This window comes from Pleurodeles waltl, chromosome 3_1 (genome assembly GCF_031143425.1).
Source record: "Pleurodeles waltl isolate 20211129_DDA chromosome 3_1, aPleWal1.hap1.20221129, whole genome shotgun sequence".
Classification (NCBI taxonomy): Eukaryota; Metazoa; Chordata; class Amphibia; order Caudata; family Salamandridae; genus Pleurodeles; species Pleurodeles waltl.
Window position 1 is genome coordinate 1,172,135,635 of NC_090440.1, and position 23,344 is coordinate 1,172,158,978.

General features: G+C 43.9%; 1 protein-coding gene across 2 annotated transcripts in view; it reads right to left on the reverse strand.

Moving 5' to 3' along the window:
- Positions 1–23,344, reverse strand: part of ST14 (ST14 transmembrane serine protease matriptase) — a 320,066-nt gene that overhangs the window by 115,847 nt on the left and 180,875 nt on the right. For both annotated transcript variants that reach the window (XM_069224467.1, XM_069224468.1), the window contains exons 9-10: positions 19,364–19,464; positions 15,484–15,593 (exon numbers count right to left, since the gene is read on the reverse strand). In XM_069224467.1, the coding sequence (XP_069080568.1) occupies positions 15,484–15,593; positions 19,364–19,464 (211 nt within the window). The remainder of the gene's footprint in view (positions 1–15,483; positions 15,594–19,363; positions 19,465–23,344) is intronic.

Below are 23,344 nucleotides of genomic sequence, written 5' to 3' on the forward strand. Positions count from 1 at the left end.
CGAAGGACTGCAAAACACTTGGTATCCGCCTTCCTCAGGTACTGAAAGATTGTACTACCTGAGCAAGGCAAAAGCACAAACATTGTAATAGAAATATATATTTGTTATTTGGTGAGTCCATTTATTTAAGTTACTTCTTTCCTAGATACTTAATCTCTTTATGACTTTGTGCAGCCAGGCCATGTGTCCAACCCCCCCACGGGTAGCTACTCCCAGCCGCGCATGGCCTTCAGCTGTGTGCAGCACGGGGTTGGCCACAGGGCCTAGCTTGCATCCAGGCCCTGCTCACAACACCTCCTGGGTGGCCATCCCCCACAAAACTGTTGAACATGTGCATCGTGGGTTACGAGGTGGGTCAATGGCTCATGCGTGGCCAAACTACCACAGGTGCTCACACCCCTGCCTTTTTTCCTAACAATTTTCTAACTACAGGGGACTCAGTGTGGGCACCTATACTCCTGCAGCAGCAAGTGGGTTGCGCGGGTTCCTGCCAGATGATAGCAACTTCAATTTCTTTTTTAGTTTGACTCAAGGAGGTCCTCTGGGTTCCACCCACCCACAAGGTCCAGGTTGTTAAGATTCCCCTATCCTGCCCCCTTACAGTTTTTTTAAAATTTTTATTTTTCTATAAATATTGTAGGGCATGGGGACCACGATCTTGTGTTCTGTAATTGTGTCTGCAACATTTCATTTGGGGAAAAAAGTCCTTTAGGCCAATCTGATTGCTCTATTATATGAAGTTGTATGCCGCTGGTAGTCCCAGAAACCTAACCATCAAGATACCCGTCAATTCTCAACCTTTATTTCTCAAAAACTACTAAAAGTATTCACACTAAATCACATAAAACACATTTTCTGGCTAAAGAGCTACCTTTCTGTAAATTTGATGTAATTTATTCCGCCATTTCAGCAGAAGCGTTGTTCAAAAATCCCTATGGAAACTGCATAAGAAAATTGGGTTTTGGGACCCCCTCCATTGTCTTGATTCCTGCTTGATGAATCATCTCAAAATGTTCCAGGAAGCAGTTGAGATGAATGTACTTTGATTTTGGAAAGTTTAATGAAAATTTGTGAGTTGTCGCCAAAGTTATTAACATATTAAAAAATGATTCTCCTATGGTATCTAGATCCCAACTATAAATACAAAGTGGTGACTGCTACACTGTAATACATATATTTCTTTTTATAAACATATAATTTCAGGACTTGAAAAATCACAAAAATATTACCAGACCTGCAGGTCGGGTTACTTGAATAATCTACTTGACCTAACTAATGTACTTGACCTGAAAACGGGTCTCAAATTGTGTGCTTCTAGGCAAATATTGAATTTTACAGTTGCCTTTTTCTTCATTCTCACGAGTGCACCTTTAAATATGTGAGTTCAGCATTTCTGCTGTAAAAAAAAAAAAAAAACTCTTTTGTTTGTTTAGGTACACTACACGTTTGCTCCATGTATAATCATTCTAGCCCATATATAGGGTACACATGATCCATGCAGGACTTGCCTCTTAGTTTACGAACAGCTTTGCCATGAGGGCAGGAGTGTTTCTCAGTTTATGTTTAAACACTAGCTTTAAATAAATATATTACTAAAGCATGATGTGATACCGCACTGTCATTTACAGACAGTAAATTTCCAAGAAATGTCCACAAACCTTACCACTAACATGCAGCTTTACTGATAAAACTATATAGCGTATTAACAATAATATGTGAAAATTGGGTTTCAGAAAACATTTATCATTTGCACATCACCGAATATAGTACTCTGACTTTTTTTCATACTATTAAAATATTTTGTATTCACACAGAAGTACAAAAAAATTGTCTTTCACAGCTACTTAAATATATTTTGAAATGTTTGTATAGTTATATAAATGTTGTGTGTTAGGAAAACCCGGCTAACAAAAGCCTTTCATTTCACACAGTTCACCTCACAAAACCTTAAACTCTGCAGTCACAAGGAAAAGTATTTGCATTGCAAGAAGGCAAACTGACTTTTGACCTCTGTCTCTGAACACAGAGAAAATGTGGCAGGAATAAGATTTAATGGCATCTTAATTGCTAATTCAGTTTCTGACTGAATGGAACACCTCTTCTTTGTCCATGTCAGAAGGGTTGAGTGGAATTTAAAAAGAGCTCAACCTCATAAAATAAGACTGCCATAGGGAGTGGTCCAGTAGATTTTTCGAGCGCTGAATTTATATATTATATAAAAAACAGTATCCAGTTAGGTTGGCAGCATAGCAACCATCTGATGGTTTAAGCTACAAGGAAATTTATTTCATTGCCATCAATCAACAAACAAACCAAAGGTTACAGGGACGTTATAGTTAGGTTCAAATTTTACACACTCAAAACTACAGAAATGTAACAGTTATAGTTACACTTGTATGACTCATGTCCTAAGGTAACTATAACTCACACCCCCGCCATGCACAGTTTTCTCATCAATAATTTCACTACAAATGTTGCAGTGATATTAACAAAGATGTTATAGGAGATGTCCTGAGCGATTTAATATGTGAGGTAATTAACAGTGCATGGCAAGGGCGCAAGTTATAGTTACCTTAGGACATGAGTTACAGTTACTTGAGATAACTAACTATAACATGTACATTCCTATGGTTTGGTACGTTTAAGTGAGAGCCTACCTAGAAAGTCCCTGTGCCTTTCGTTATTTAAGTGAATTTTATGGTTTTTTAAATTCTATTTCGTAACTGTAACGTCCCTGTAACCTTTGATTTTTTCATTTAATTTCTATGTTTTTTTTTTTTTACCGACAAGTAATTTTCATAACTGTACCTTAATCCAACCACCACCCGGCAGTTTGAAGCAAAGCCTGCGGCCAACCCCTACAACCACCGAACCTTGCGCAGCGCGAGGCCTTTGGCCATGGGTTGCTGGTGCTGGCTGCAGGGCCTGACCTGCAGCCAGTACCTGCAGCCAACCCCTATACCAACTAAGCCCTGTAAGGCGTCCCCCCCACCCCATGCCGATCTCTGCCCCGGGGACACAAGGGTCCAGGCCAAACATTTAAAAAAAATTGGGGGAATGGTGGTGCCTGCGCAGCCCCCATTCCCAAGCCGATCTCGTCCCCGGGGACCCATTCCCTGGGGCCTAGCCTCAATATAAATTGTTTGTTGGGGGAGTGGGGCTGCACTGCCTCCCTCCCCAGGCCAATCTCTGTCCAAGGGACCCAGCCTAAATAAATTTAAGGGGGGGGCTGGGGTGGCAGTCCTGAGGACCATCAGTAGCTCCACGAGGGGGGCGGTGCGGCAGGCGCCCCCCCCCTTTACAATTCATAAAAGCCCCAGGGAAGTGGTGGTCTCCAGGGGCCAAGAGGCACCCATAAAAATTACCAATGCCACCAGGACTTTATCCAGATTTGCAATGCATCACAGCAAACATTTTTTAAAATGCTTTCAAGCCCCTGGATGGGGTGTGGGTCTATCCTCTGGGATCCCAGCACCAGAGTTAAGGTGTCAGGGAGTCCGTACACTGGTCCCTTTTTTTTCTTTTTAATCCTTTTTCTGGGACTCGACTGGAAACACTTCCTTGTTGAAGTACTGGCAGACAATAAGATCTCAGCACAACATCAGGGTCATGAATCTTCTAAGTCCCTATATATTCAAATTTCGATTTTATTCAATTTCTCAAAAAAATGGATTTACACCAAATAAGAAAAAGGCCTCTTTCCGGACCAAGAGCTACCTTTTCTGCCAAATTTGGTGTAATTCCCTCCAGTGGGTCGGGCACCATCGCTGTTCAAAATCCCTAAGGAAAAATGGAGAAAAGGCATTTTGGGACACCCCTCCCCCCCCTTTTTATCAGCCCTCGTATGACAGATCACCCTGGAACTTTCTAGACAGCAACTGAAGTGACTATCATTGTTTTTTGGAAACTTTTGTGACTATTCAACACGTGGCGCCAAAGTTATTAGCAAAACAAAAACACTTTTTCTATAGAAACTAGGTCCTAATTATAACTACCTAGTAGCAATTGCCACTATATATATATATATATATATATATATATATATATATACACATATACACACACACATACATACATACATAAATACATATACATATACACACACACGCACACACACAAGCTTTCCAAAGCAGTGCTCCTTTTTGCCTATTTTCTGCTTGGAAAGTTTTGGGGTAATCGGTCATTATGGGTCTCAAAATCCCCATGCATTTTTCAGAGACTTCTTTAAGAAGCACTACAGCACAAATTGCTGAATGGTGTTACACCAAATTTGGTGGGAAGCTAGATCTTGCTCTGCAGATTGTAATTTTTTTGTGATTAGGTGTAAATCCATGAAGTAGTTTTCTTTTTAGAAATAAATGTTCAAAAATATTTGTGTATCTGGACGGTTTGGGACCGCCAATTCACAAATAGAGTGTTTTCATTGGCCATAGGAGCTTTTTTCCCCCCTTGGCCAATTCAGTCCCACGGGAGCAAGTGCTCTTATTAGCTTTCAGCAACATCAGAAAAATGCTGCTGGCAGCAATTACAGGGCTCAGGGACATATATATATATGTATATATATATATATATATATATATATATATATATATATATATATATATATATATATATACACACATACATATACATATATAGCTGCCCTAGGCCCCAAAGGGTGAGGCGACCAGGAGAGACCCCTCCTTGGGTCAAAATTCAAAAGGAAAAAAAAAAAAAAAAAAGGCTATTTTTGTTGCGATCCCTTGGGTCACCTGCAGGATCAGGGGGGAAAAAATGGCTCTCCATGGCAGCATTATTTAATGAAGAGGGGACGTGTGCCTCCCGCCCGCAAGGCGGTCCACCAGAGTTCTTATAGGCCTTGGGGGATCCGATCCCTGGGGCTTCATTCCGTAAGTGGAGGTGGGCGCGCTGTCGTCCTTCGCCAAGTATTCAAATGCTGCAATTTATTTGATTAAAGATGAGGGTAATGCAGGCCTTTATTGGTTATGGGGAGCCCACCACTGGAGGGGAAACATCCCAAAAAAAAAAAGGTGCCTTCAAAGCCCTCTGGGAACTCATCCACCAGGGCTGGCTTACTTGCTGTGTCCCAAGAGCCCACCCACAAGACAGTAGTTTCCCTGTCCGCAATGGCACGGGTATCAGTGCGGGCAGGGAAACTTGTGTTTGCATAATAAGCCCATTTAAGAGTTATCCATTGTTTAACATATAAACGTCCCCTAAGTGAAATATGGATTTCAACATCATAATGATAGTTCCCAAACCACTCTGCAGAGATTTACCACTGTTTAAGATACTAATCTTAAAATGTATATTGTGTGGTACAATTTCTGGCAGTATTTTCATCAACTTGAGCTAGAAACAGCTTTTTAACCCGCAAATGATACAATTTAAGGCAAGTTCAGTGGCAAACGTCGTAAATCTCTAAGAATTGTATAAATCTACCTCTCCTCGCCACTGCCCATGTTTTATCAACAAACAAACAATAAAAGGTGAACTAAACCCAAATGTTTAACTCCAATGAGTGTAAATTATCACCTGCACTTTAAAAAAAGCATTTTTTCAAGCTAACTACCCCGAAATAAACATACAATATAAAAACATAAGTGGTAACGTGTAAAAGTCACTAGAGTGCTGCTTTTTTTATTTTAACTTACGAAAGCGCCTCACTTTCATTGGTGCATTTAATTAAAAGTGAGTTTCTAAACTTTTTTTTTTTTTTAAACAAAAGTGCAAATATTCATGCATCCAACCACCCTTACTACATGCCACAAAGGGCTCCATACAACTTGTTATGAACTATAATGTAACAAGCTGCCGTCTGGTAGTGTTAGTTCCACTGAACAAACAAAATATATGTTCATCACTTTCCTCATCATTAACAGAGGAATGACTTTGCTCTAAGGCCGAGTCGAGTCATAAACACACTGTTATTATTGTGTACTTGGACATTCGTACACAGTAGAGTGAATTTAGCACATTTCTGCAAACTGGGCCTGTAGTACGAATTTCCGGCCTAATCCAGATATGGCTGAGTTAATGGAAAGGAACTGCACTGTTCAAATATCAACATTTTCGTCTGTACACATGTGTTTAAACGTGAACCAGCCATAGTGAGAATCTGCATTGTTTTGTTGACACAATAAAAAAAGATGTTTATCCCCGTGTCAATGAAGGCCTTAAACTGCATAAAAGTTTCTAATAAAGGTGCATGGCCTGGACAACCAAGATGGCGGGCGGGCTTTGTTGCGCTCCCGCACTGCTGCTCCGTATCTGGCCTTTTTCTGGGTGCTGGCATGCACCAAAGGGTGCTGCAGCGAATAAAACTGCAGCGCCGGGTGCTGCCGGCACCCATTTCAGTGGGCCCTCTGTAGATGAAACAGCAAAGAACGAAAGGAGGTGCAGCCCTGGAAGATGATGGAGGCCCAAAGTGGGGGTTGCTATGAGCAAATTTCACTACAGTAGGCAGCTAAGTTGTACAAAGCCAGGCGAACACGATTGGCTGGAGAGTTGCTGGGGCCTGGCCACGGAGGTGAATCCCTGCTGTGGAGCATCGGCGGGCGTCCCACACCTCATTACAGAGTTGGAGAAAGCTGGGAGTCAGGGACCTCCTGAGACCACGAGGTATGCCGCAGGGAAAAGGGTCTGCGGTGGTGGTTGGGACCTGGTCTCCAGACAGACGACCGGGTGGTGTTCTAACTCTCCAAACCAGGTTTCCGGAGCAATGGTCAAATCTGGATCTTGCGGTATACCCCCGAGATGTCAGTGGTGGGGCCTGGAGGCCTTTGATCCTTTTCGCTAAGCATCCTTGGGCCCCAGCCCGACAACTGGGTCTGATTTCAGGGCACAAAGACATGGCAACTCTCATCTCTTGAGATGCACCTTCCACATTTGTTAGATAGTTTGTTCTATGCTATGTCCGGAATGGGCAACAGATGTTTCTTCTGAGTGGGAACTATAAGGGGGGTGTGGGGGGGGGGGGGGGGGGGGAAGAGGGGAGAGTTGGGGGTACAGAAATTGCTGTTTGGTTTTGTTTTGCCTTGCCTCTCTGCGGGATGGGCACTGGATTCGACGACCCGACTAGTGGGATTCCCGTAGCAGGTCTCTTATGTGCCCGACCCTTTTTATTGCAGTCAAGTCATAATATGCCACATCTCACTGTATCAGTTGACCTACATGACGCCAACATAACCCAATCTTCTGTGGTTCTTGCCTGGAATGTTAGCTGCCTATTAAACCGTATGAAGAGAGGAGCCATCTTTCAGTTTCTCCAGCGATGCTCCCCGAAAGTAGTTTTCCTGCAGGAAACACCTCCAGGGCACCAACTGTCACTTCCTTATCAGTAAGTGGTGTCATATGGTATTTCATGCATGGCTGACCTAGAGCTCTAGAGGGGCGGCTATCCTCCTCCTCCACAAATCCTTCCCAATGGCTGTGACAAAGGTTAACAGGTGTACCAATGGCAGGTATATACTCATGGAAGGCATTATGGAAGGTGCTCTATACAACCTTCTATGTGTTTACCTTCCTCCAACACTGCACCAAAACATTCCTAACACTCTGGGAAACTTGGTGGCCGAAGGGGCTGGGACTCCGGGTTGCATGGCATGTGTGGCATCCAAGGGATCTGGGCTTTAACCATGCCTCGAGCGCACACTGCTTGCTCTCCCAGATTGACTATCTGTTCCTGTCAGCCATTGATCTCCTCCAGCGCATGGGGTCTCAGATCCTGCCATAGGGGATATTGGACTATGCAGCAGTTATGCTTCCGTTTGATGCGACCCCCGGAGGCAATCGCCCAGTCCAGTGCCTCAATGCCTGGTTCTTGTAGGGGGACAATTTCGTAGATCATTAGCAGGAAGAATATAAGGCATACCTTGAGGCGGATGAGGGCTTGCTTTACTCTGCAGGGACTCTACAAGAAACGAGCAAAGCATATATGAGGGGAGTAGCCCGCTCCTATTTTAAGGGAGCAGAACATGGAAAATGCCACCTGGTGGTTGGGCTTGAGCAGTCAATAGCAGCTTTGTGATTGCAGGGGGCTGGGGTCACTTAGTGACTCTGAGACACAACAGTTAGAGATAGATCGAGCATCACTCTACCAATTAAGTCCGGACGAAGCCCGAAAGTGCTGGATGGCGACCACTTGAAGGGTCCAACATTATTCTGCCCCTGCCTAAACTGTTTACGGAAGCTGTGGCTGTGGACCACCTTCCCCCTGAGACAGATTGGGCCACAATTGTGGTGCTTCCTAAGCCTGGGCACCAATATCCTACCTCTGCAACCTTAAGACCCATTTCATTCATCAACAACAAGGTGAAGCTTTATATTAAGCTACTAGCAAACCGCCTGCTAATGGTTATTCCTCAGCAGGTTCACCTCAACCAGTTTGGATTCACCGTCCACAAGGCACTACGCATTGCATTTACAGAGTGCATATTGAGTTGTCCCTTATCATTGCTCTTGATAGTCCGGAGGCCTTCTGTTAGTTGATTTTGAAAAGGCTATTTGATACGGTTGACTGGGCTTACCTTGATTAAGTGCTCGAGGGTATGGGCCTTGGGCCTCGATTCCAGACTTATGTCAAACTTTTCCACGAGGGCACCAGGCCCTGGGTGAAGATTAAGGGCGTACTATCGGAGGCCTTTCGGTGCCACTGGGCACCAGAAAGGGGTGCCCATTGTCCGGTCTGTTATTTGCACTCTCCATCGAGCCACTAGTGGTGTAGGTCCCGCTGCAATGCTCAGCTGTGAGGTTTTGACTGGGGTTTGGCTATGGGAGAATCGCATAGTGCTTAATGCTGATATTCTCTTATTCATGTCCAGACCTTCAGATTTAGAGCCTAGGCTTCTCCAGACACTGGCAATTTTCAAGGAAGCATTGGGACTTTGGGTCAACTGGGGCAAATCCCTAATGGTTCCACTGCGGGGAGACCACTGGGACAAGGCCTGGCAATCCCGAATTCCTGTGCGTCTGGTTAGCTTCCAATAGCTTGGAGTCCACATATCCTGGGACCCAGACTTGACATGGTGTCTGAATCTGGCACTGTGCTGCACAGAGCTAAAGAAGCTCTTTTGCGGTGGACCAACCTAACAATGAATGGTTACATGGAGGGTGGAAGGACCCTGTATACATAAGTGAAATGTTATCTTGGGTCTGGACAACATCCTCCACGTTATTTTTGGGGCCCCCATCCCTTCTGGCATTCAAAAAGTAACCCAGGTGGCATTGGGTGTGTGAAGGGTTGCCTTGTAGTGACACTGACCCCTCTAAGGGAGAAGTGGGAGGGTCATGTGGGAGAATTAGACAAGGTGGACTGGAGAGATGTCTGTATGGCCCATTGTACCTTAACCATCTCTGCTAGACTCCACTTCATACAGTTTAAGTACTTACAACAGGTCTACATGACCCTCTCCCCTTTTCACCTGAAGCAGGTGGGCCTGGTGTCTCCCTCATGCTAGAGGTCCAAGAACCTAGTAGGAGACATTTTCCATGTTGTCTGGCAATGTTCACTGATTCCGGATTACTGGAGAGTGTTTTTTTATGTATTGTCTGCCGTGGTGGGTAAGACTGTTGCTAGGGATCCTAGAATCCATCTGCTTGGTATGCTTGATGACCTAGCAGGACCCAGGGGGGACAGAATATTGATTTGGGTGGGTACGTTAATAGCTAAGAGATATCGCCAGTGTCTGGTCTTCCCCAACAGCCTCCTCGATTCCAGCCTAGACTCGGGGGCAAGGACTGGTGTGGCAAACTGGAGGAAACCATTTATGAGGCCCAGGGATGCCACCGCAAGTATTACAGAATTTGGAAAAAATGGTGCAACTACCATGGCCTGTCACACTGATGATACTCGTGGGTTGAAATGTGGCAATGAGGGGTTGATATCATCTGATTTAATTCCGGGTTGTGCAATGACAGCGATAGTGTAATTTAGCTTTTATTTTGGGCAAGGCTAATGTTATATTGTTTGCTTGTAAAATTGCAATAAAATGTTTGTATAAAAATAAGTTTTAATTAAACAATATTCACTTAGCAAACTAAGCCCTGCCAAGTGCTATGCATCTCAAGTTACTACACCGCATTTTAGAAAATGAGCCAGTCGTTTGTCATGCTAATCAGCTTTGAGCTCACAGAATAGTTTTAGATTTCACAAACAATCTCTGCTCCCTGGCCATTTGTGACCAACAGGACAAGACATCACAGAGTTTGATAGGAAGGCCGAGGTGCATGTCTGAGAGACTGAAAATACCTCCAACTAGGACTGGATTAGGTAATCTGCATAAACTTTGTAAGTGGCCAGTCTCACTCATAATTGAAACGCTATACATTGAACATGCTTTGGAAGTTATTTGACGCAGCTTTAGACAAACCAATGTTGCACATAGCCACCCACTTCAATTTTATTGGGGTCATAAATAATCCTGGATGTCTGCTGTCATGGGCAATCATCAAAAACTATAACTATCATCATAAATCACAGATTACTGTAAAATGTGCCATAAATCAACACAGCTCAAATGAACACCAGGTCATAAATCAAGTCACAAATCAATCGAACAAAGCATAAATAAAGTCATAACAGGCACATTTATGTAATTTCTCAACAGGAACAGTGGCTGGGCATGGGTGATTGACCCATCGTAAAAGGCCCAGGATGCAGATTTTCAAATCACACTCTCCCTTCTCACTGGTCAGATGGTTTTGCAACATTTCTGCAGTTTTGGCTTCCTTTCCCCCCTTCACCCCCTCACCCTTGCACTAGTCTGGTGAGGGGGAGGGGGGGTTAAGGGGACGCGACTTTCTGCGTTTGGTCCTTTGTCCCCTATGAGGACGCACACTTTTGGGCTTTGATGCTATTTATCATGCCGGCACCTTTAGCCCCCTCTGGGTGCGGGCCTCTGTAATTCGTAGTGACGGTCTCATTTCTCAAGGGGTGCTGGACCGGACCAGGATGAGGGTGTGCCTTGATGTCTAAGGTCTGCACTGGACCCCAGCAGTCCCACTAGCACAACATTTATAGACTGCAGCACACTGATAACATGCAGTCAGCAAGATATCACAGAGCAGCCTCTTGCCTCCTCCACCCTGAGCGCTGACCTGAGAGCTATAAAACAAATGCGGACTCCTGTGACCGGTTATGCATGATGTCTCAGTAAGCACTTCTCCTTCCTTGAGTTCCTCTCTCAGTGTCAGAGACACCTGTGCACATCTTCCAAAAAGCAATAACCCCTTTTTTCAGTGATCGAAGATATGCTGCAAACTGCAACACAGCCAGCCATTGTCCCTTCAGTGCACAGACACTCCACAGTAAAGAAGCAAGTGTGAAAGCACTTCGGACCTCAAGGAGGCACTAATAGCAGAAGTCAGTCAATTGCTCCCGATTCGCACCAGCACTTCGTGGCACACATTCCAAAAAAATGAATCAAGGGTATGGTACAGACTATTATTGTCAGAGTCGAGGAGAGCTAGGAGGCACCCTTCCAGAGTAGAGAGGATGCAGGACATTCCCATTAGTCCACAAAAACCACATGCAAGTTCGGAGCCCAGAAAGACCAGATCATATATCAAATTTAGTATTACTAAGGTCTTCAGAGCTACGTAATTTTCTCATAATAGAACGTGTTGGAACAACTTGAAGGGAATTGTTAATAGAGAATATAATATATATATATATTTTTTTAAAGATTTTTATTAGGGGCTCTGTAGTTATAGGCCAGAGAAAGGAGCAATAACAAAATGGGTGGGGAATACACAATGATTTGTGTGACACAGAAAGCAAGAGAGGTTTGGAGTGGATCCTGGTTCAAGCAAGGAATCTTCCCGTTGACTGATATTTTGGGGTAAATTATTACACTAATCAGGGTTCAATGCCATTACATCTGCTGCACCATTGAAAACTAGGCCTATGATGATTGCCCAAGAAAATTATTCTGGCGAGTAAGATAAGGAAAATAGTAATTAATCGAAAAACTTAATGGAGGTAGAACGATGGGAGGAACCCCTGGCTATGAAGAGCTAAGGGAGAAGAGCATGCAGTTATTCATTCCATAAAGGGGCCTTGAAGCATAATTGAAGATCAAGGTTAGGATGGTATACTTAGAAAGTAATTTAGATGATTCAGAAATGTGCAGCCACCTACAATAAAGTGTCACTTAACGTGTCATCCATAAGACATGAAAATGTTACATCAACACACTTTAAACATAGAAATGTCACACACAAGCAGAATTAAAACTTGCCAGCCCTGCAAAGTCGGGATGTAGGCACTCACAGCTAATGCCATGATTTTATGAACGGTAGCAACAGGTCGAATAAATTAATGAATATAAATGGCATCAAGGGTTAAGTAAGTAGCTTTATTGGCGAGACTGTTCACTACCACAACTAAAAACCAGGCGGATTAAAAATGAGGACCTACGCGTAGAAACAATACATTCCAACATCTATAAATAGAAGGATATGGGAAAATGAGTGGAGAAATAGGTGTAAAGAACCGCACTTTCTTCTCGTTTTCCTTTAAATGGCCGCATATTTAGGGCACATGTCGCTGCCCTGCTGCATCTGCAGACACAGAACGCGAGGAAAAACAGGAAGGCCAAACGCTTTCTTTCCTCACATTTTCCTCATGTATACAGTAATTCCACTAACTATAAATGAGGCAGTTAGTGAGACATGCTTGAGAAGGGAAACAGCTTTTCACCTTGACGCCCAAAAGGGTTCAAACCGTTGCTGTGACTGTTTTTGGTCTTATCCTCTTGTTTACATAAAAGAGGTGGTGATTTAGAAGAAGGGGGTAGAATACCACTACATATGTGGGCATCTGTTACAGTTCAACCACAAGGTATTCTATTCCTTGCTATTACCTACTTCTGAAGAGAACTGGGCATCAAAATATTCCCGACTTCGTCCACTTTCGTCTTCAGAACTTTACTGTGCTAAACCCAGGTATGCAATATAGCAATGTGAATTAAGAGTAATGATTGAGGGGTGTGTGGGATGAGCCAGGGATTGCAGGACATTCATCTGTCTTCACCAAGTGCATTAGCCAATGAACTAAGAGTCACCCAGTCATGAACTGAAACACTGTCCCCATTTAAAAAGTTTCATTTGACCTCATTGTACTTTCATTTATATAGCTCAACAGAGCACTTTCATACATAAACATAATATAATGTAAATACATTACAAAGATACATAATTACATAAATTACATAAAATATCTGTATACATCCCATTAATCAAAATCGAAGCACAGCTCGTATATGAGCTGCCTACTAATTCAGCCAATGAGATACCATTTCCAGTCTCCTTTGAAAGCAATACCAGAACAAATGTGCCATATACTTGAAGAAGGGCATCCCACAAAACCACTGAAGCCACACGAACAAGTTTGCCTTCTCCTCATAGTTATCAAAGTTTATCAATTATGCATGTACCACACAAATACCAACAACACAGCACGTGGCACTTGGTTATGGCATTTTTCGGGAACAAATACATTTAACTTGACCTATTTAATCAGAAATATTTCAGAACGTTTATGTAGTTCTTACTGCACTGCTCCGATGATCGATGATGCAACTCCTAAGCCTAGCATTATTCTTGTGCTATCAATCAATCATGATACTTGTTAAGTGCGCCTGGTCACCCGCTAAAGGGGGGAGGGGGGAGAAGGCAGTAAGTGAGATGCCACCGAAGAAAAGAGGGATCAGGTGAAAATCAATCAATCAGGCGAAAAATCAATCACTTATTCTGTGACAATTCTCTTTTGAAGCTTGAAACACAAACATCTCACTGGTCCCATGACTGTATACATTTTTATGTTTCTCTTGGACAAAACATGAGTTGTCTTTGTAAGACATTTTGTTTACATACAGTGGGCATTCAGCCTGCTCATAGCTTACCACTGGTTAACTTCAGCGTTGCTCTAATTTACGCTGCTTCAGTTTGTCATGTCATGCATGGGCCATGTCCTATTCTTGTGTTTGGCCCTCCCCTGGAGCACGGACCAACTACTTATGTCCTACCATTGCTTCAGTTTTTTTGGAGCTACTTGCTTTTGCGTTCCAGCACTAAATGAGTGCATGTGTTTACAGTCTGTCTCCCATATCCCCATCCATGTAGCTTCTATTCTTTCTTACCAACCTCCCCTTTCATGGTGCTTCTTTTCCCTCCTACTCTCTGCCCAACTAAGAAAGCAAATGAGCTAATCTATGACAAAAAATAGGTCCGTTGTTGTGGCACAGAATGCACATGAACTTATACTGTAAAGTGTCAGTGTGATTCTGTGTGCTTTCCAAATAAAGAACACTCAACATTATTGCTTGATGTCCAAATACAAATTACAAACTAAACCATTGTTTCTGCTGCATATGTTTTACTTTCTCCAAAATACAGTGCTCACCAGTGCAGGGTCTCTATGAAAACTGAAACTTGTCACAGTGGCTTCTGTTCAGAGATTAAGGACCCTGTAGAACTTGAACTGAGTCTGATGGTGCCCTCTGACTGCATTCCTCTAGGCCAGTGCATTCTATGGGTCTGCACTCCATTCTGCCCCACTCCCCATTACTCTACTCTGCACTATTACACTCTACTGCACTCTATGGTCACTCTGCTGTCAGTCTGCGTTAATGTATTCAATGTCACTGAACACTGCACCACTCACTCTACACCACCCGCACTCTATCTCACCCTATCCTACTGTACCCCACCCTACTCTATCCCACCTTGCTCTACTCTAAACAAACCCAATCCCACCCTACTATGGCCCACTGTACTGTACTCCGACACCTTACTCTACCCCACTACACTCTACCCTACCCCACCCACTTCTAGCCCATCCTATCCCACACCTCACCACCATACTCTACCCCAATGTATTCTTTTTTCATTCTACCCCACCATACTCCAACCTACCCAAACACAATGCCACTGTACTCCAATCCATGTCACTTGCCTCCACTCTAATCTGCTGTACAGCATGACTAAAAACATTAATGCCAATAGCTCTGGTAGACGAAACCTATTGGCTTTGCCAATGATCTTTGTATTAAAATTGGTAACGGCCCTCTTTTGGACTGTCCACAGCATATATATGCTTGCATATACAAAACAGTCTTTAATCCGATACAATACTTTACAGAACTCCACAGCAATGTGTCAAGACTAGTGGTGTTGAAAGTAGGTCCAGGAAAACCAAATCCAGAATGGGTTATAAGAATATTTGACTCTTCATGTAACTCTAATTCAAATGCACTATAAGTAAATGTATCTCCTGCGTATAGCATGAATATCTCGAATAGATATGGCACTACTGTCCTTATGTCTGCTACAAGTGGGCTAGAGGAATACTACTTTAATTATTTTGTTATCCATCTCATTAAAGTCAAAGTTATCTGCAAGCACTATCTATATGTACGTTCTCAACAATCTTCAATTAAACCAACATCATCAGACCACAAAGTTCCCTTGAGAATACTTCACCTTTGTTTGTTGATCTCCACAAAGTCCTTTGTGCAGTTGGTAAGCGGTATGCCAGGCTCAGCAAGGTAAAAGAAGTTAAAGCGCACTTTCACATTCTTATTATTGGGAACCTGCATTGGGACAGAAAGTACATTAGTGCCAGTCAACCAAGACAGAGCACTCTGGAAAAGAAATGTGTCGTCAGGTAGGAACTAGTATTCATAATTTTCATTTTTTTTATTCTTTTCGCAGTACTGAATTTATTTTATGTTTAAGTATTTAAACATCATTGTAAAAAGGAAAGTTGCCTTTAAATTTTTCTACTATCCATTTGGATAAATGAATTTTTGAATGCCTTCGTTCACAGTAGGTCTGTTGAAATGACCTGAACAGAAATAGATTTTCAGCCCGATGATGTGGCAAGTGGAGTTAAAGGGAATACAATGTTCAGCTTTACCTACACCAAAAGGGTAGTACTGGGCAAATGACACTTCCAAAATTACCCAGCAGACTCTGCTTTTGCCAGTTAACACACCAGAATCGAACACATAATGGCAACCATCACTAGTATTAAAGTGGACCACAAAGTTGGAAACTCTGCATCAAACATGGGTCTCCAAATCCAAAACCCAAAGTTTACCCGCATATAAGCAGCTACGATCAATTAACTTTATGTTTTGCATTTGTAACAAATTGTATGGTGCTTGGGGTCACTTTAAATCACTGATTAGGACTAAACCTGCAAACACAATAATTTTTCATTGAACGAGCGGAGGAAGGGGTGGAAGCAGCTCAGAGGAGGTGGAGCTTTCAGGCCATCACAGCCTGCCCTTGTATGGCGAGAAGGCTTGAACAGGAAGGTGACCGCTCCTTACCCTTGCAACAAACACAAAAGATAATGGAGCCATTTGGTGTGTGACCTGTAGAGGTCATATTAACTATACTGATAACCCAGGGAGAGGTACCCACATGAACTTGCAATGGATTTCACATGTACTCTACGAGACTTGAAACATGGACACGTGGGCGGTGTTTAGTCGCTTTGGATATCCAAAAGGCGTTCAACACTGTAAGCTGGGAATTTTTTAGGGAAGTTATGGGGCAAATGCAAATCGGGCCATGTTTCCTCTTAAGGGTATGCTTACTGTACACAGCGCCAAAAGCCAGGGTTCATACGGGACAGGTTGTGTCCGACTCCTACAAAGTACACGGCACACAACAGGGGTGCCCGCTATCGCCGCTCCTGTTTGCACTCGCTATGGAGCCGCTGGCTATTTACCTCAGGACGGGCTTCAGGACTGGGGAGTACAGGTCGGCACTACAATGCACATTGTGTCGATGTACGCTGACGACATTCTAGTGTATGTGTTAGACCCGAAACGTTCGGTGCCTCTTCTATGCCATGTAGCCATTTTTGGCTAAGTGTCTAGACTCCAGATAATTAGCACAGGACAATCCTTTTCCCACTGGCTGGCCTTGCAGCTTCCGATTTTCCTGATGTTGGTCTTACATGAAAGACCCGTGCTTTCAGATACCTGGGAATACAGGTGGCACACCCTCCCTGCCTATGATGTGACCTAAATATGGGCTGGATCTTGGATGGCCTCTGTCCAATTTTGAGCTATGCTGCCACTTTTGGTTATAGGCAGAGTGGCCCTGAGCAAGATGATCCTACTTCCCCAGCTACCTCTATATAATGCAGAATTAATTTTGCGCGCTACCACCGCCCCTCTTCCGCCGTCCCTATTCCGCCAACTGGACCAAGTGTTGGAGACCCTTGCTGAGTAAGAAGGCGCTGCAGAGTTCGGCTGGCAGTTTTGAAGCTGGACCTGGCTGATGGCAGGCTAGGACTCCTGGACCTCAATTATATTATATGGCAGGCCTGCTCCAATATGTGGCGCTATGGTGCGAGGCCAGGCGCAAATGGGAGAAGAGACTACTGGCTGGGTCAGTAGGACTAGCTGAACTTCCAAAATCGCGTATGTGTGGCTCCCGCCTCTACCTGGGAGCTCAATCTGGTGGCTCGGACGTGGGAGCGGGCATTCACGGAGGTGATACAATGAGCACCTTATGCCCGACGTCTCCCTATTTGGTGGTTGTGCCTCTTGGCAAATATAGGAGACTCCATGGATGTCTCAAGCTGGTGGGCAGGAGGCTGTCAATGAGCAGGAGACTTGAATCTGAATGGTACTTTCGTGTCCATGGCCGAAGCGGAGACTCACTTCTGAATTAATAGAGAAAAAATCCAACAGTATATCACAAACACCAGGGAGATAGGCAGACGCTATTGGACTATGGCTCAAGCAAGGGCATTATCTCTCGTATATACACAGCCCTATAACGGGACAGGCAGATGAATGTTTCTCTGACACTTGCAGCCGGGAAGGGACAGGGGGTGAACAAAAGCACCCAACTTACTGACAGGGAGTGGACCAGGACTAGATCATTAGTACAGGGTGTGTCCAGTAACGCCAGGTTTCAATTAACGCACTTTTACTACTTACATAGAGCTTACCTGACGCAGCAACGCCTCCACAGAATTTACCCGACACGCTCTGCTACATGCTTGCGCTGCGGCTTCTCCCCTGCCTCTTTTGCCCATGCTCCTTGGGAGTGCAAGATACTCTGGCCTTTTTGGGCCAACGTTGCACAATGGTTAAACATCACAACGGCGGCGGGGTTGGAACCTGTAGCACAACATTGCTTGCTGTAGCCTCTGCTACTCACCAAGAAGGGCAAAAAGATGTCATCTTGCTTCGCCCAATATGGACTGGTACTTGCAAGACGTCGCATTGCCTTTCACTGGACTGGCCCGGCCCTGGCTAAGTGAAAGACTGACCTACCTACTGGAATGGGCGGTGGCTGAGGAGATCTGACTCTGAAGGGTCCGCACGGACATGTAAAACGAGACCTGGAACTCTGGGGACTAAGCTGGACAAACTAGTGGACGATGATGTCAATACCAAAAGGGCTCCCGGAAAAAACTCCCAGCCCACACAGACTAAACAGACTATCTCCACCCCCTGCGGTGCTGACACTGGTGCTGCCCCTCCCACATGTCCTGCGAGACATTAGTTAAGACTCCATGGTGAAAACCCTTTCCCACCCACACAAGGCAGAGATCACTAGGAAGATGGTGGCCTTATGCATGCTCCTCCCCCTCCATCTTTCTACTGGGCAACCGGGATGGGAAAGTTCTGCTGTACTTGTTGTAAAACAGCAAAACCCATGTGGAAAATCTGTTGGATCGTTCTACACTGTTATATCCTCATTTGAGGCCTGCTTTGTTTGTACTGTTTATTGGAAACAAATAAATATATATATTTAAAAATCTGTAATGATTTCAAACGCACAGAGGCCGTATGCCTCTCCGGGAAAGAAATTGTTTGGGTTTTCAGACCAATTGATGCTCAGTGTGTGATATCGGCTCTTCACTGGTTGATCGTGTAGCGAGAGCGGATATCTAATGACACACTGCTGTCATCGTATAAGTTGGCATGACTGCAGAAACATTAGGAACATTCAGAATGGCACAACAGTCCAGCTGCATGAGTGCTTTATATGTAGACTTTAAAGACAGGGTGAGAAGAAGCTATGTTAAAATAAAGTTAAAGTCTCTCTCAGACTTTTGTTTTAAGCAAACTGAGTTAATCAACGTCATTCTTCACTGACATTAACATGTAAAGAGACACTATTTATTTCATCGTCATATTTATTTTAATTGTGCTTAATAAACTGACTAATTGTTTTACTTGTGCTCCTTGTTTAGAACTAACAAGCAACTGAAAAGGAATTGATCTCCATGTAGCCTCATCCAACAGCTGATCACACAACATTTCATAGTTTTCTTGCATCCATCAGGAAATGTCATATATGCTAACAGTCAACATTTTTACCATACCTGTATGTCCCATGTACAGTCAAAATCAGGAGGGTAGTGCCCGGGGTAATAAGGAGAGGAAATGGCACCATTTGCCTCTCTCAAACTCCCACCACAGATTTCTAAAACGAAACAAAAGTAACAAATACAGTCAATGCTTGCTGAAAAGAGAATATCATCTGCATGGTTGAGGAACAGCGTGTCAGTGTATGTGGTAGAGAGAGATGGGAAAACAACCAAAAAAAGGGAAAAGAGACTGGAGGAAAATAAAAAAACGAAAGAAGATAGATTTGAGATGGACAGGGCCAAAAGGGCAGAGAACTTCATTAAATAAGTTTCAGACAGACTATACAAATGAAGTTTCTTTCAAACGTTAGTTTTTGAATCAATGCTACCAAGGGAAAACTTCACAAGAATACTCCCACACGTTGATAGGGCACACAACAAGCTGCCCCATTCAATCTTCATCATCTTAAAGCCCTACTGCAGTGGTGGATTCAGGATGGATGTGGCTGTATAAGATGGTCCAAACACAGGATGAATGCACAGTTAGCACTACTCTGATGAGTGAGGATCATCTAACTAGCTAATTTTTGCCAATCGTACATCCATCGATCCACTCACTCACTAATTTTCATGCATTCAGCCACTATTTCAATTTAGCCATACATACACACTCAAAAATGCAATGCTTTAGCCATTCACATATTCACCAACTCATTCATACAAGCACACATAAAAATTGATAATCAGGAAAAAGCACTTTCACCTGTTAGTTCTGCCAATGTTTTCTCACTATTTGGTAGCAAAATTTCCAAAAGTTAAGTGCTTAATTATGTGTAGACACAGAACAGCATAGGTCTCCTGCTAACCAGAGATGTGTCCGAAATATTGAAAAGCCAGTTTAGATATTGCAATTGTATTTATATAGCACGTAATACCCATGTCGATGCGTTGAATCATTTTTTAGCGAGTAGAAAGCTACTCGGGAACCCAAAAGGGATTCATGGTGGATTAGGAGAGGGACACACAAGCTATTTTGAGTGGTGTCTTAACAGGATAGAATAGGATAATAGAGGGACAGAGGAAGGAAGAGTCGAGCAAGTGTTATTTGGGAGATCATATTGATAAGATGAGGTATGGGATGAGTAAAAGGAGAGAAGGAGTTAAGAGTCTCTAGAAATGGATTAGGGAGATCATATTAGTAAAATGAGGTTTGCGATGAATCAAAGGAGGGGTACATGGGGAAGAATTTAGAAACGGTGGTTTGAAAGACAATAGCAGTAAAATGAGGTTTTGTGTGATCCAAGGAGGGACAGAGGAGTGAAGAGTCTAAAAAGGGTTATTTAGGAGATCACAGTAGTAGAATGAGGTTTGGGATGAGAGCAGAGTGGAGGTAGAGGATATATTGAGAGAGGTATAGGGTAAGACAGAGTGGTGCGCTGGATAGAGTACTTTTTTTCTCCTTCTGAAACAGGTTTAAAGTAATATATAGATATCTAAGTACATAGAAAGGGTATAAATGTACAAGGAAGAGAATATAACAGGAATTAAAGTGGCATTTTAGGAACTTAGATTTTCAAGTGTGGCTGTTCCTTAAGCTAATGTATTTGTGAATTTTTTAAACTATTTTTTTCAATTTTATATTTTCCTAATTATAAATAGGGAAGCACCATATTGCAGTTTAAACTCCTGGACTTGGTCTGTGAATGTGTAAGGGCGGATGCACAATTTGTGCCCCTCTAAGGAACCCAGCACCAACTTCATGAAGGCTGCCATTACAGGCTGCATGACAACATCCTTCCTAAAATGCCTGTGTGCCATGTCCCTGAAACACTGCATGTAATATTTATAAGTCACCCCTACAGCAGGTCATGCAGCCCTAAAGCAGGGTGCATTATATTACGTATGGACATATCTGCATGTCTTTGTCGATTCTTATACATAATAAGTCAACAGGGAAGCCATTTTAACTACATGTGCTGTACACTGAGCAATACAAGTTCTCCAGTTACATGATGACTTCACTCAAAATAGGGATGTTTGGTATCAAACATCTCATTTTAATAAACCCTCGCTGATTCCAGTGATGGATTTATTAATATATGCACCCAGAGGGCACCTTACAGAAGCCCCCTGAAAACCGAACAACTGCTGGTGTGCTCACCAACTAGTACTAACCAGTCTGTCACCAACAGAGGAGAATCTGAACTCCCACCCTCCCACCCCCCCCCAACTAGAGTGAGAGCCTTTGCTCTCTGGAGGTCAGAGACAAAGCCTGCTCTGGGAGAGCGCACTCCTAACAAGATGACCTGCAGATCTGCATTCCAAAGCAGGCAACTTCAAAGAATCCCACAGTCTTTGGTATGCAGAACTGGGCTTCCTCAGAGGGAGATGTCCCCCCTCGAGCCCCAGGGTCCATCTGGCACCTGGACAGAGGCGAGTTGCCTTTTCAGACTGGACACAAACCTAGGGTGACCACGCTGAAATGAACACAGCCTCAGGAATTCCATCATCTTGTGTGTGATGGAAATTAGGAACTCTGGACAGGATGATTCCCACTCCCCATAGGAAGTGGTCATCTCCGAGGTGTAGTGACCCCAAGGGTAAGTAGCCCATTGGCTACTAACCTTCACTCCCCTTAATGCTCCCTAAATTGAGAATTTAGGGGACTTCCTGATAAAAGGACATCAGATCCTTGCTGGACACAAAAGTAGTGGACAAAGAAGACTGCTGATCCGAGAACTGAGGAGCACAACTGACTTGGCACCAACCCTACTAGGCTGGTGGCTGCACCCAAACCCTGAGGAGCAAAAGATATGTCCTCCCATTGCAGCCTCCAAGAAACCGGGGGAGCTGCCAGTGCTTAGCAAATTGCCAAGAAGAACTCCCTTGGAGCAGAGAAGCTGCTTCCATGCATCTGCTGGCAACCAAAGAAAGAACTCTGAGGAGCGATACTACGAAAAACCCAACATCAGACATCACCACTGCTTCTGAGCTGCTTAGCCAAAGCTGAAGTGGGCCAATGGTGTGAGCGTGGTCTTCAGGCACTTCAGAGATGAAGCCTATCCCGAGTTCGCCCACTGTGAATTTCATCGAGACATCTGCAGCCTGTTTCTGTGGACTTCCGGAAAACCGCGAGTGAGTTGAAGACAGACATGACGAGCAAGAGATCTCTGCACCCCACCGCCCCGGATCGATTAAAAGAGGACCAAGAGTGTCCCCTATGTCTCCCAGCCTTGTGGAAAAAAAAGCCCACTTGTTGGCTTGGTTGGACTGGAGCTGCCCCCCCCACCCCCACAATACCACACCAATAGACTGTTTTTGCATGCCCCCCTCCAACCGCAAATAACTCCAGCATCGGATCCAACACCAGAAGACACCCCTGCACCCAAGCCCCACAGCCTGAGAAGAAGGGCCCCTTATGTGCCCGATGACCTCAAGGGTGGAGCTCCCATGTGGGTTCCCCTGGACTGACCTTCCAGTCTCAGGTTGCAGCAACTTCCCGACCGGACCATTTCCCATTAAAATAAATGGGACAACCAATGCCGTAACACACCTCTGTACCCCGATGCCCCAGACCCTCCCGAGATGACCTGTTGGTGTGGCCTTGGAACCTGCCCCATACTCACCTTAAATCCTGCAGAACAGTCCCATTGGAGAAAGCATTTAGACTGAAAATGGGGTCTGTTTTATAGCAAGGTTCGGGTTTTTGCCCAGTAGTTACTTGTTATATAAATCAATCTTGGATTGACATCTTTAGGTTTTCCCAGAACTTCAAATTTCAGTTTTTTTTTCATTTATTCACCCACAGAGGTAGGATATTAATACACATGGTAAATGTGGCATATGACCAGAGCTTTATCGATACAAGATGTCAACAACACTCTGGGAATGGAACTTGAAAGACTTGTCTGAGATACATGAGGGTTACTATTTTCTTCTGGATTACATTGGATAGCTCGTTCTATGAAGGGAAGAGAAGTTTGGGGTGTTGTGCTG